The following is a 12,074-nucleotide window of genomic DNA, read 5'->3' as shown; positions in this document are numbered from 1 at the left end:
TTGTTAAGCTCAGCATAATTTTGAATTTTTTTTTCATTTAGTTTTTTACCATAATTCTAGAAAATTTGGTGTTAATTTGGTAGAATCTAGCAGTGAAGACACCTAGCGTTGACCTTTGGTTTGAAGAGATTTATTCCTGATTCACTGTTAACTGCCTGTTAGTAGTGTCAAGTTTTTTTATGTCCTCTCATTCAGTTTGTAGCCTGATGTTAAGTATCCAGAAATTAAGCAGTTTTTTTTTTTACTATTTGTTTATAACTACTGTTGACAGTCCCTAGTGATCCATTGCATGTCCTTTTTTTTTTTTTTTTTTTCTGGTAATGTCTTATTTTATCAAACCTGCTGCATTGGCCTAGCAGCTAAAATACTCACCTTGAACACGCTGGGATCCTGTATGGGCATCCATTCTAATCTTGTTGGCCCCACGTTCCATCCAGCTCCCTGCTTGTGGCCTGAGAAAGCAGTTGAGGATGGCCCAAAGCTTGGACAACCTGCACCCATGTGGGAGATCTGGAGGAAATTCCTGGTTACTGGACCTGGATCAATGCAGCTCTGGCCATTGCTGTCACTTTGGGAATGCATCATTGGATGGAACATCTTCCTGACTGTCTCTTCTCCTCTCTGTATGTATGACTTTGCAATAAAAAAAATTGCTACAAGGAACTGTACTCCAACAAATCAGAAAACCACCAGGAAATGGAAATGTACCTAGATGTCCACCACTTACCAAGGCTTACCTCAGAGGCAACAGAAGACCTCAACAAACTCATAACCCAAGCAGAGATAGAGTCAGTGATTAAAGATCTCCCAACAAAGAAAAGCCCAGGCCCAGATGTCTTCACCAAAGATTTCTACAAAACATTCCAAACAGAGTTAACTCCAATCCTCTACAAGATCTTCAAAATAATAGAAAAGGAAGCAACCCTTCCAAACTCATTCTATGAAGCCAACATCACTTTAATCCCAAAACCGGAGAGAGAATTAACAGAGAAGGAAACTACAGACAGATCTCCCCAATGAACATTGATGCTATGCTTCTCTACAAAATCCTAGCCGAGCTGGGCTCCAGCCCCTCTTTGCAGCGCCCGGGGTGCCTCTAATGTCACATCCTCTTTGCTTGCAGCTCTAGATATCTTGAGCCCAGGTTCCCATGCCCCCTGCCCACCCCTGCAGCTCAGCCATGACTGCCAAGGTGAAGGTGACGGGGCAGAACCAGAAACAGTTTTTGCTGCTCGCCAAGTCGGCTAAAGGTGCTGCGCTGGCCACACTCATCCACCAGGTGTTAGAGGCCCCCAGAGTCTACGTGTTTGGGGAACTGCTGGATATGCCTAATGTCAGAGAGCTTGCAGACACCGACTTCGCCTCCACCTTCCGGCTGCTCACGGTGTTCACCTACGGGACCTATGCTGACTATTTAGCTGAAGCCCACAACCTGCCCTCACTCACGCAGGCACAGAAGAATAAGCTTCGACACCTCTCAGTGGTCAGCCTGGCTAATAAAGTCAAGTGCATCCCGTACACAGTGCTGCTCGAAGCCCTGGCCCTGCGCAACGTGCGGCAGCTGGAAGACCTGGTGATTGAGACTGTGTATGCCGACGTGCTTCGCGGCTCCCTGGACCAGCGCAACCAGCGCCTGGAGGTAGATTACAGCATCGGGCGGGACATCCAACACCAGGACCTCAGTTAACATGTTGGCTGCTCAATACGATGTCAATAATTCCATACCTATGTTAAGTGTTGCTGATAATATGTTAGTGCTTTTATTTGATCGGGATGCTGCTGTGCTGGCTCTGCCCTCAGACCAGAGAGGGTCGCCCCAATAAGTAATTGGACTTGACTGGACTATAAGATGCTGGACTCTATGCTTGGCATATGCTTGCTAAGAGGGAATCTCAACTGAACTCGAACTATGGTTACGCAACAGGGTGGTGGAACCCACCATGGGGGGAGGGTGTGGGGAAGTGGGATAGAATCCCAGTTCCTATGAAATTACAACACAATGTAATTAATGAATAAATTTAATTAAAAAATTATATGTATCAGTTACATTAGCTCTGTTTTAATGTTAAAAGTAGTAAATAGGGCCTGGCACCGTGGCCTAGTGGCTAAAGTCCTCGCCTTAAATGCCCTGGTATCCCATATAGGCGCTGGTTCTAATCCCGGCAGCTCCACTTAACATCCAGCTCCCTGCTTGTAATAAAATGAATAAATCTTTAAAAAAAAAAAAAAACCAAAGTCAGATATATAGAGAGGAAAAGAGACAGAGAGGAAAATCTTCCATCCGATGATTCACTCCCCAAGTGAGACGCAATTGGCCTATACGCGCCGATCCAAAGCCGGGAACCAGGAACCTCTTCCGCATCTCCCACACGGGTGCAGGGTTCCAATGCATTGGGCCGTCCTCAACTACATTCCCAGGCCACAAGCAGGGAGGTGGATGGGAAGTGGAGCTGCTGGGATTAGAACCGGCGCCCATATGGGATCCCAGGGCTCTCAAGGCGAGGACTTTAGCTGCCAGGTCAAGCCGCCGGGCCCTATATCTGACTTTGTTATAAAATGAATAAATCTTAAAAAAAAAAGTATTAAATAAATAATTGAAATAAAAGAAAAACCCAGATAAATTGCTTAATGCTAAAGACCTTCCAAAACAAAAAAAAGGATTAGGTTTGTTACAACATGGCATTTGTGTTATATGTAAATTTTCTGTTCAGCTGGCAGGCTATGACTGGCTGATACCAACTAATTGTCAGAAGAAGATAGTTGTTTAAGAGACTATCATTAGTTTCCCTCCTAAGCTGTAGTTTACTATGTAGAAATTAAAGCTTCCATTTAATTATGTTATTCCATAAAAAATAAATCAAAAACAAAGTAGAGAGTTTTAATATGTGCATACTTAAAAGTGAAAAAATATGTATTGTCTTATAAACTTTTGTGTATGTACATATATGACATGTATTATTGATATATGATCACATATTATTGATATTTAATTGCAAAATAAACTGTAGGAAATATTTATTCATGCAAGTACAGATTAAAATGTTTTCAGTATTTCATTATTTCACTTTAAAATAAGAAAATTGAAGTTTATTATTGCTTTATAATATTTTTAAGTAACTCAGTATGTTTGAGGATATCATTAGTAAGCTACTCAAAAATCTTATCATTATCTTGTGCAATATTAAGCATATATCTTAATTATTTAATCTAGCATGTTATTTAGCTCGTGTGTATCTAAAGATTGCACAATGAACTCCTTTTATGCTCATTATAGAGAGAGATCTGACACAGGATAATAATGGAATTGTAGCTGCAGAATTGCAAACATAATACAGGACAAAAGGCTTTATTTTGTTTTTACCTTATTTGCAATATACTTTGTAAATTAAACTGCTTTCATAGAAGATGCAAATTGAACACACTCATGGAAGAATTAAACTCAGCTTAGTAACATAGCTTCTGAGTTAATATTTTGGCTCAGTGTCAATATGATTATTTATGTTAATTTAGTTGAAATTCAGAGTGGCAATAACACACAGTCATATCTTCTACTTGGAGAGCTATTCTAGCAATGCCTTCAACAGTTCATTGGAATGAGAATCTTTACAGAAAACAACCTTTATGAGAATAAGGAATATTCTGTTGTAATATTGAAAATGCAAAAGTAACACAGCACAAGATATTTTCATTTAACTGTTACTCTGTGATGCTGTATGAATTGTAAGTTAAACTACATTCATAGAAGCTGCAAATTAAATATACAGAGAATGTACTGTCAGTGTTTCTATTTAATGATCCAGAAGTGAGGAGACATATGCCGTTACAGGTGTTGGTGTCATTTGAAGATGTGGCTGTGGACTTTACCCAGGAAGAATGGCAGACAATGGACAATGCTCAGAGGACCCTGTATAGGGAGGTGATGCTTGAGACCTATCACAATCTGCTGTCCTTGGGTGAGTGAAACTCTGTCATACCCAAACAGAATACTTCTGTACAGAGGACAAATGAAAGAAGAGTTTATAAAGTGTAGTAGTTGGTAGGACTAATGGTGACTTTGGAAAATCTGCATCATTCTCCATTCACAGGGTACTCCATGACAAAGCCTGATATGATCTTCAAGTTGGAGCAAGAATCAGCACCATGGACAGTGGAGAAACCTGTGAAGCAGAGACTTCCAGCTAGTTCAGCACATAATTGGCAGAATTGATACATAGCTCAGTAAATGTTGACTGGAATTATATTTGATTTTTACTCTGAGTTTCGTTCAGAAGGACAGCTGGTGAGACACAGGCATTCTATAGTCTCCATGTATAGGTTTATTCTAGAAATTTGCCAGCCTGTCACCAAAAATCTAGAAGTATATATGGGTCTTTTCGTAATCCCAAACACTTGAATCACATCTGCCACCTCCCAAGATACATTTTCAGGAAGTTGTTTTTGAAGCAGAGTAGCCAGGAAAAGACAAACTAGTGATGAGATAGGGTTAAGATACCCCAAGCCTTGTTTTGAATTTTTATACCATATTTTCTGTCATATCCCACTTTAAGTTAATTATGCAATCTCACGTAATTGAAATTTTTATTTTAAAAAATGGGTATTATGTTAAGGCATTAATAGATGAGATGTAATGCCTATTTAAATATGCACATAAATGTCCACATTTCACTAATATTAAAATATGCTGTATCTAGATTGGCAACAAATCTCATTGGCTTCATGTGAGCATTTGAAAGGAAACATTTAGATGTGATTCATAGATATGGTTACTCTTTTCCTCATTTCAGATTCCCATGGAAAGAATGAGCTGTTTGGAGCTAATCAGAAAGGTCAAGAAATAATCTTCAGGCAAGTTGTAATCACAAAATTTATATAATAACTGAAAAGAGAGCTGCATTGCCACAAAGATGCTTAGCATTAGCTCTGGCCATAATTGCAGCGCAATATGAAAGGGAAATTGTATAAAAATGAGACTTGAGAAATAGGATTTCATTCTTTCTTTCTACCTTTTTTTTTTTTTTTTTTTCATTTGGAGACAGAAGTTTTATTTGCAAAGTGACCAGGTGAATGTCGAAACCAGAGGGAATCAAATAGCATTTCTTGGGAGAGAGCCAGGAGATGGTGTGCCTCTTGAATGGAGACAGCAAAATTTTTCGGAATGATCTTTGATTTTTAAGTGTCCCCTGAGCATTCCTTGTCTGGACAGGAACCTGTGAATAAGACACTTCCCATTGCATTGGTTGTCTCTCAACCAGCAAGGCAATAGCTGCTACTACACAGCTTCAAATCTGCACCGGCCATTCTATGGCTGTTCAGCTGTCAGAGTTAGGCAGCCACATGAGTGACAAAGTTGAAGAAACTGGCTTTTTCTCAACTCATGTATGAAATGTAGAGGGGTTCATCCACAGGCCCACATAAGTCATTTGTAAAGATCAAACCCGAGGGCATGGCATGGTAGCCTAGTGGCTGGCCCTCACTTTGCATGCACTGGGATCATATGTGGACACTTGTTTGTGCCCCTGGCAGCCCCACTTAACAGCCAGCTCTCTGGCCGTTGCTGGAGTCCAGCTCATGTGAAGTTCAGAACTTGAGAAGGGTGCTTGGAGTAGCCATAGAAAATAAATGGACCCTACAGTTTCAGGATCATAATAGACAATTAAAAAGCTGTCCTCTTTTTTAATACAGAAGCCTTCACAAACTCTGGCACCCACTTTTCACACCTGGTCAAGGGGGGCATTGCTAAGGATAGTTCTTCCAATTGTTTCACCTTGAGGCAGGATATCAGCCGCCCTAATCCTGTTGTCAAGAAGTTCTCAATAGATGGTACATGTCAATCAGTAACACATTTCTATTACAATCCTGATTCTACAACTTACTCTTGAATCAGTTAATCGAGGAAGTGTATCACGGAATGAGGGTCCTAAAGATTAGTGAAAGAGGGAAAGAATACATTTCCACTACATCTAGGGACTTAACATTCTTGATTAGCGCATGGTCAATGTGGGAGGACAACACTAAGCATAGGTTCCTGCTACATGCAGGGACTTGACACCCTTGATTATTATATGATGAGTGGGGCAGCTGAGAGAACAGGAATAGTAAAAGGTCAGTTTGCTAAGACGTTATCACCAACATCATCCTCCAAGCTCACATTGATAGTAAAAAGCAACTCCACAGTGGCTGACAATGCCTAAATAGATTACAGAAATCTCTGTGGGGTTGTCTGGTGTCTATGCAAAGGGAGGTGGAGCTGCTATTCAGTTGGTTGTAGGCAAAGGAAATTCCTTACAGCCTTGCCTTCAATGGAAAAGTTCTCTTCACATGGTTCTCATGTGTGCTGGTTGGATGCCGTGTTCACATCTGGCATACGTCACCTCACCTTGGCATTCCATAATGTGTACTGGTTTTTGTTGCAACCAATTCTGGCTTGACCCACACTCTGTTCTGGTGCTTTGATTTGCCAGTGGATGACGTGAACTGATTCAGCCTGTTCTGCCCCCCAACCCATGCCAGGACAATTCCATATAATTATACAGTTATGATTGGTCAGTTTTAGCTGTTAACTTTCAAAATGAGCAAGTTGACAGGTTTGTAATGTTAGGTTTGAAGCAAGCAACTTTCGAAAGGTACAAATGGATGGGCTATAGGGCAATGACTCTTATCAAACACCAGGGACCTCCTTCCTGAGGAGTGGTCTACATGCATGACCTGTCAGGTGTCCTGCTGGGTGCCTGTCACATAGACTGTCAGGCCAAGAATTCACACAGCTCCCAGACAAGCAATTAAGGCAGAATCACAAAAGCAGAAAACATTTAGATTCTTCAGAAACATGTGACCAAGAGAGAGAGCCTCTCCCTATCATGCCTTTATGGGGGCTTGCGAGGGGAGTGGTTACCAAAAAATGAAATACCACCCCCTCTCAGTTCCAGTGATGATAGGTGAGTGTCACAGGTGGGCAGAAGGGAAAGCCTAGATGGAGTGGGGGTGTGGCTCCCAAGCTGGTGACACTGAACTGGCTGTCTAGCCCATAACATTGGGAGAAGGAAGCCACAAGTCTCACCCTTTTTTCTGAGTGAGATGGCAGACATTATTGCCCATTGTGAATAAGTTTGTTTCTCTTTGCCCTTGGGGTGACTCATGTGAACACCTCCCCAAGATGGTGCATAAAAAACTCAAACCAAAGTGAATATTTTTTTGTGCCTGGACTCTCATCCCTCCCCCAATGAGAATAAGACAACGTGAACCATGAAAAAAGGAGGCCGGAAGTTTGGTCCCATGTCAGGTAGATGGGATTCAGGATCTGCTTACAGTGTATTAAGTCATGAAGAAAATTGGCCTTTTCTGGGGACTGTCAATCCAACAGTTTTCAAAATATATAGACCCAGAGACTTGCTTCTAAAATGAAAATTGACATGATTGCAAAAGTGAAAAAGGCAGTTGGTGATTAGAGACTTTAAAGTCCTAAACTTTTATATTTCCTATGTCTACCCACTACTTCCTAAAAGCACAATCCATCTGGAGGTTTAGCTGGAGGTAGGCAGTGACTGGGGATGAATTACATGTGTGGGTGGGTGTGCTCATGTTTGTGCAGAGGTACGGGATGCCACGGATCATTTCCACAAGTTTAATACAAAACTTGTGGAGTCTTCTCTTTGCTAAGTCCAGCCACACAGCTCTTGCATAAGAGCCAGAAATCTTTTTGAAGTCTCATATTGTGCACTGAACCAGATGTTACCAGGAAAGCTCAGTGATTCTTTTCTTTAACTTAGTATAGAAATGAAGGAGTGTGGAATAGGGTGGAAAGATGGGATTCACAGGAATTGGGAGAAAACAGAGGAGTGGTCATTTTTTCCACTTATACATTCTGCTTCAGTGAACAAGGGTTGGGACAACATTCAAGTTACTAACTGGGTGTCTCCAATTTCAAGAAGCACACCAACACCTAGTTTTCTCTAGAGAAGCGCTTTCCCCTTGCCTCCTCTTCCCCTGCTCACATCATCACTTTGCAAATAAAACTTCTCTGTCTCTAAAAAGATACATTAAAAGAAAATGACTTTGGGATCCAGTTTCTGTATCCGCCTCCTAAATGTGAGCAACTGGTATTTAGTAGAAATCTACATACTTTCTCTATCCTCACATACACTTGCTGTTCCTGGGAGGACCTGAGCCAGATTGGAGTCCATGCTTGGGACCCTAGGTTCAGCCACTATGACCATTGGATGAGCTGGGCCTTGGCCTGCCTGGACTCAAGAAGCTTCACCCTTCCTAGTGAGTACACTGAGAGCAGATACCTTGGGAAAAAGGCAGGCCTAGGCTCCACCCAATTCCAATATCAAGAGATGGGTGGGCCTGGGGGAGTATGACCTAATCATTTTTTTTTTCATGAGTTTGGTTTCTGTGTAGTGTAGAGTGTGTGTGTGTATGCAATTTAATTGTACTCAATGTGTGTGCGTGTGTATTAGATCATTAGGGAGAAATTGGCGTGATCATTTCCAAATTTTCTATTTTTCCTTCCTGTTTTAGGTGAGGGTTAAATGATATTCAGAGAAGCTATACCAGGTCTCCCAACCATCCTAGTACTTAAGGATGGGTACTGGACCCCTGATACCAAACCAGGTTGTCAATGTGGCACACACTGCAAGAATTCTGTCTAGGTGATTCCTATAGTTCTGAAATGATGTCCATCTCACTGATTCAAGCAAGAAGAGACCCTTTCAATGTTCATTGGCTGTCATGGTTGACCTTGGAGTCTCCTTTCTCCCAGATATTTGCTGTCATTGTATGTCTGGGGGTAGTTATTCAATCTCTTCTCTCCTCCTTTCTCTTGGATGGTCCAGATGTGCTTTCCAGTCCTCAGTGGGCTTCCATCTCCAGGTGGAGCCGGGCCAGTTGTCCAATACTCCTTTCCAACTGAGCAGGACCAGTTCTTGCAAGTGCACCAAGACCTCGAGCCACTCAATCCTGCCCCTGTGGAACCCCACTCTCAGCACTCACTGAGCTAGCACCACCAAGCAGGCATGTCAAGTATCCAAGCCAGGTGACCTGAGGCCTGCCACACCCTCTACTCTCAGGATTCGCAGACCCAGGACCCATTGCACTGGACAGCCAAGGACCCAGGCCAAGCAACATAAACCACCACACATACAGCCACTAGGGCTCATAAACTGGGCTCATCACACAGCTGTGCCCAAGGGACCAGACAAGGCTACCAGGGCATCACTGAATCTCCTGCACCCAGGGATCATGTGTCCAACACCAACATCCCCCTGACTGCCATGGTTTCCCTCTACTCATTTTCCACCAGCATGTGTTGCAGCCTGGCTCAGTCTAGTCTCCCGCAATTGCACTTCATGTTGCTGTTTGCTGAAGCCTATCAAAGTATAATCCATCTGAATGTTTAGCTGGAGCTAGGCAGTGGCTGGGGAGTATGTGAGTGTGTGGCTGTGTTCCTCTTTGTGCAGAGGCATGAGGTGCCAAGGGTCATTTCCAGAGGTTTAGTACAAACCTCTTGAAATCTTCTCTTTGCTCCCTTCAGCCTCAAAGCTCTTGTATAAGAGCCAAAATTCTTTTTTTAATTCCGATCTTGTCCGCTGAACCAAATGTTACCAGTAAAGCTCGGTGATTCTTTCCTTTAACATAGTATAGAAAAAAATGATGAAAAGCAGTTGTTGACCAAATTTTTACTCTTAATTGACCAGTTGAAGTTGGATGAGGTGAGAGGGACAACACCTCCCTGGAGGAGCTCAAAGATCTATTGCATTTTTCAATGGAGAGAAAATGATATCATAGTTTCTTTTAAATTTGCTTTTCCCTTTTCCCACAGGAAGCCTGATGAAATACCATTTGAAAAGAAGCATGTCTCTAATGTCCCTGAGAACAACCTCGAGAGTGAGGAATTTCTCAGTCAGTTTGACAAGATCCACATTTCTAAGCAGTCCTTTGAACACAATGGAAATGAGAAAAATTTCAGCGGGAAGAAGATAGTCCTTATGTGTGAGCAAGTTTACCACAAAGAACCGTGTAATCAGCAACCTGTCAGTGTGGGAGAAGCAATTCATGTTGGCTACTATAAATCTTGCCTTACCACCAAACAGAGAACTGACACAGGAGACAATTTGTATGTGTCCAATGAAGGTAAAGAAAACATGTACCAGAAGTCAGAACTCATTAGAGATCAGATCCTTAGAAGTGCAGAGAATCCATATGAATGCAATGAGCACAGAAAAGCCTTTAACCAGCAATTATCGCTAATTGGGCCACAGAGACTCAACACAAAAAAATCTTATGAATGTAAGGAGTGTGGAAAAAAGTTTCCTCATAAGTCAAGATTAATCATACATGAGAGGGTCCACACAGGGGAGAAACCTTATGAATGTAGTGAGTGTGGAAAAGCTTTTCTTCATAAGTCAAACATGATCATACATCAGAGAATGCACACTGGGGAAAAGCCTTATGAATGTAGTGAGTGTGGAAAAGCTTTTATTCTCAAGTCACACCTCAATAGACATCAGAGAATCCACACAGGTGAAAAACCTTATGAATGTAGTGAGTGTGGAAAAGCTTTTCTTCATAAATCAAACCTCATTATTCATCAGAGAATCCACACTGGGGAAAAGCCTTATGAATGTAGTGAATGTGGAAAATCTTTTTCTGATAAGTCAAGCATTAGATCACATCAGAGAATACACACAGGTGAAAAACCTTATGAATGTAGTGAGTGTGGAAAAGATTTTATTCGTAAGTCAAACATGATTAGACATCAGAGAATCCACACTGGGGAAAAACCTTATGAATGTAGTGAGTGTGGAAAAGCTTTTTCTCAGAAGTCACACCTAATCACACATCAGAGGGTCCACACAGGGGAGAAACCTTAATATTGTAGTGTGTATCTTAAAGTCTTTACTTACCAGACAGGTTTCATTCAACATCAGAGTATCCATACATGATAAGAGCCGCATGAATATAATGAATGGAAAATCCTGTTGCAGGCAGTCAAGTTTTATTAAACATCTAAATTCACGTGGGAAAGCAGAAATGTGCTACATGTGTGTTAAAAATCATACACAAACCTTTTCAGCACAGTGGAAAGCGTACATGCTTCAATAAGTAGCATATTCACAGACATGAGCAAACACACAGCATTGACTGAAAAATCATTTTCTAAAGTCAATCATTAGCAGAGTCACAGTTCTCAGAACTACAAAAGCATGTCAACCAAAAGACTGGCCACCATAAACCTGTTATGGTGTGTTGAAGCTTACAAAGTGAGTGAAAAAGCAACCATTAGCAAGAGTGCAAATACAAAACATTGTAAAGGGGCAATGGATGTGGAAACATACATTGAAAGTCTCAGCAAGGGCTCGGCATCGTAGCCTAGTGGCTAAGGTCCTCACCTTGATCCCATATGGCCACTGGTTCTAATCCCTGCGGTTCCACTTCCTCTCTGTCTCTCCTCCTCTCAGTATATCTGACTTTGTAATAAAAAAAATAAAACAAATCTTTAAAAAAAATAAACTACACTATATTCTTAAGAAAAAAACGCCTCAGCAAGTGTTAAATAATAAGCATGAGCAGTATCATTTTGTTTCACAAGAGAGGGTATTTGTTGCTAAAATAATTAAAATGCAATTTGTATGTGATCTCCCTTTGTTGTGAGGTGGTAAATGTGAATGCCATTTTCAGATTAAATGTTAATAATAAATGCTCAGTATGTAACACTTGTTTCAAAAACCATATTTGTCATTTATGCATTTATCTGTTTTAGAATCACAAAATTCCTCATCCTATTACAGAACTGTATTGGAACCACAGATATCAAATGATGCATGTGGCAGTTGTAATGATAAACACCCAGATTTGAAGGATGAATCTTTTCCAGAGGCAAGATTTTCTTGTTATATCTGGCCAAGTGTGGATCCTATTTGGCCACTGTCTCTCCTTGAATAGTAAGTATGGGAGATCACTCCTGCATCTGCCAGCTTATCTCATGCAGGATGCCATAGGCACATGGCACATTGTGTCTCCAAGGTAAAGCCCTGGCAGTGGTCTCAGCTAACAGAGACTCCATCTTGGCCTTT

At 41.4% G+C, this 12,074-nt stretch overlaps 1 protein-coding gene and 1 pseudogene across 1 annotated transcript; both read left to right on the top strand.

Annotated features, from left to right (window-relative positions):
- Positions 1–10,871, top strand: part of LOC131483358 (zinc finger protein 850-like) — a 455,811-nt pseudogene extending 444,940 nt beyond the window's left edge.
- On the top strand, positions 1,140–1,687 carry LOC131483366 (COP9 signalosome complex subunit 7a-like). Its single transcript, XM_058681299.1, has one exon. The coding sequence runs from the start codon at positions 1,151–1,153 to the stop codon at positions 1,685–1,687; it is 537 nt and encodes a 178-aa protein (XP_058537282.1). The 5' UTR covers positions 1,140–1,150.
- Positions 10,872–12,074: the final 1,203 nt, after the last annotated feature.

This window comes from Ochotona princeps, chromosome 25 (genome assembly GCF_030435755.1).
Source record: "Ochotona princeps isolate mOchPri1 chromosome 25, mOchPri1.hap1, whole genome shotgun sequence".
NCBI lineage: Eukaryota > Metazoa > Chordata > Mammalia > Lagomorpha > Ochotonidae > Ochotona > Ochotona princeps.
The sequence above is the reverse complement of the archived record's forward strand: the minus strand, read 5'-3'. Positions and strand labels throughout refer to the sequence as shown.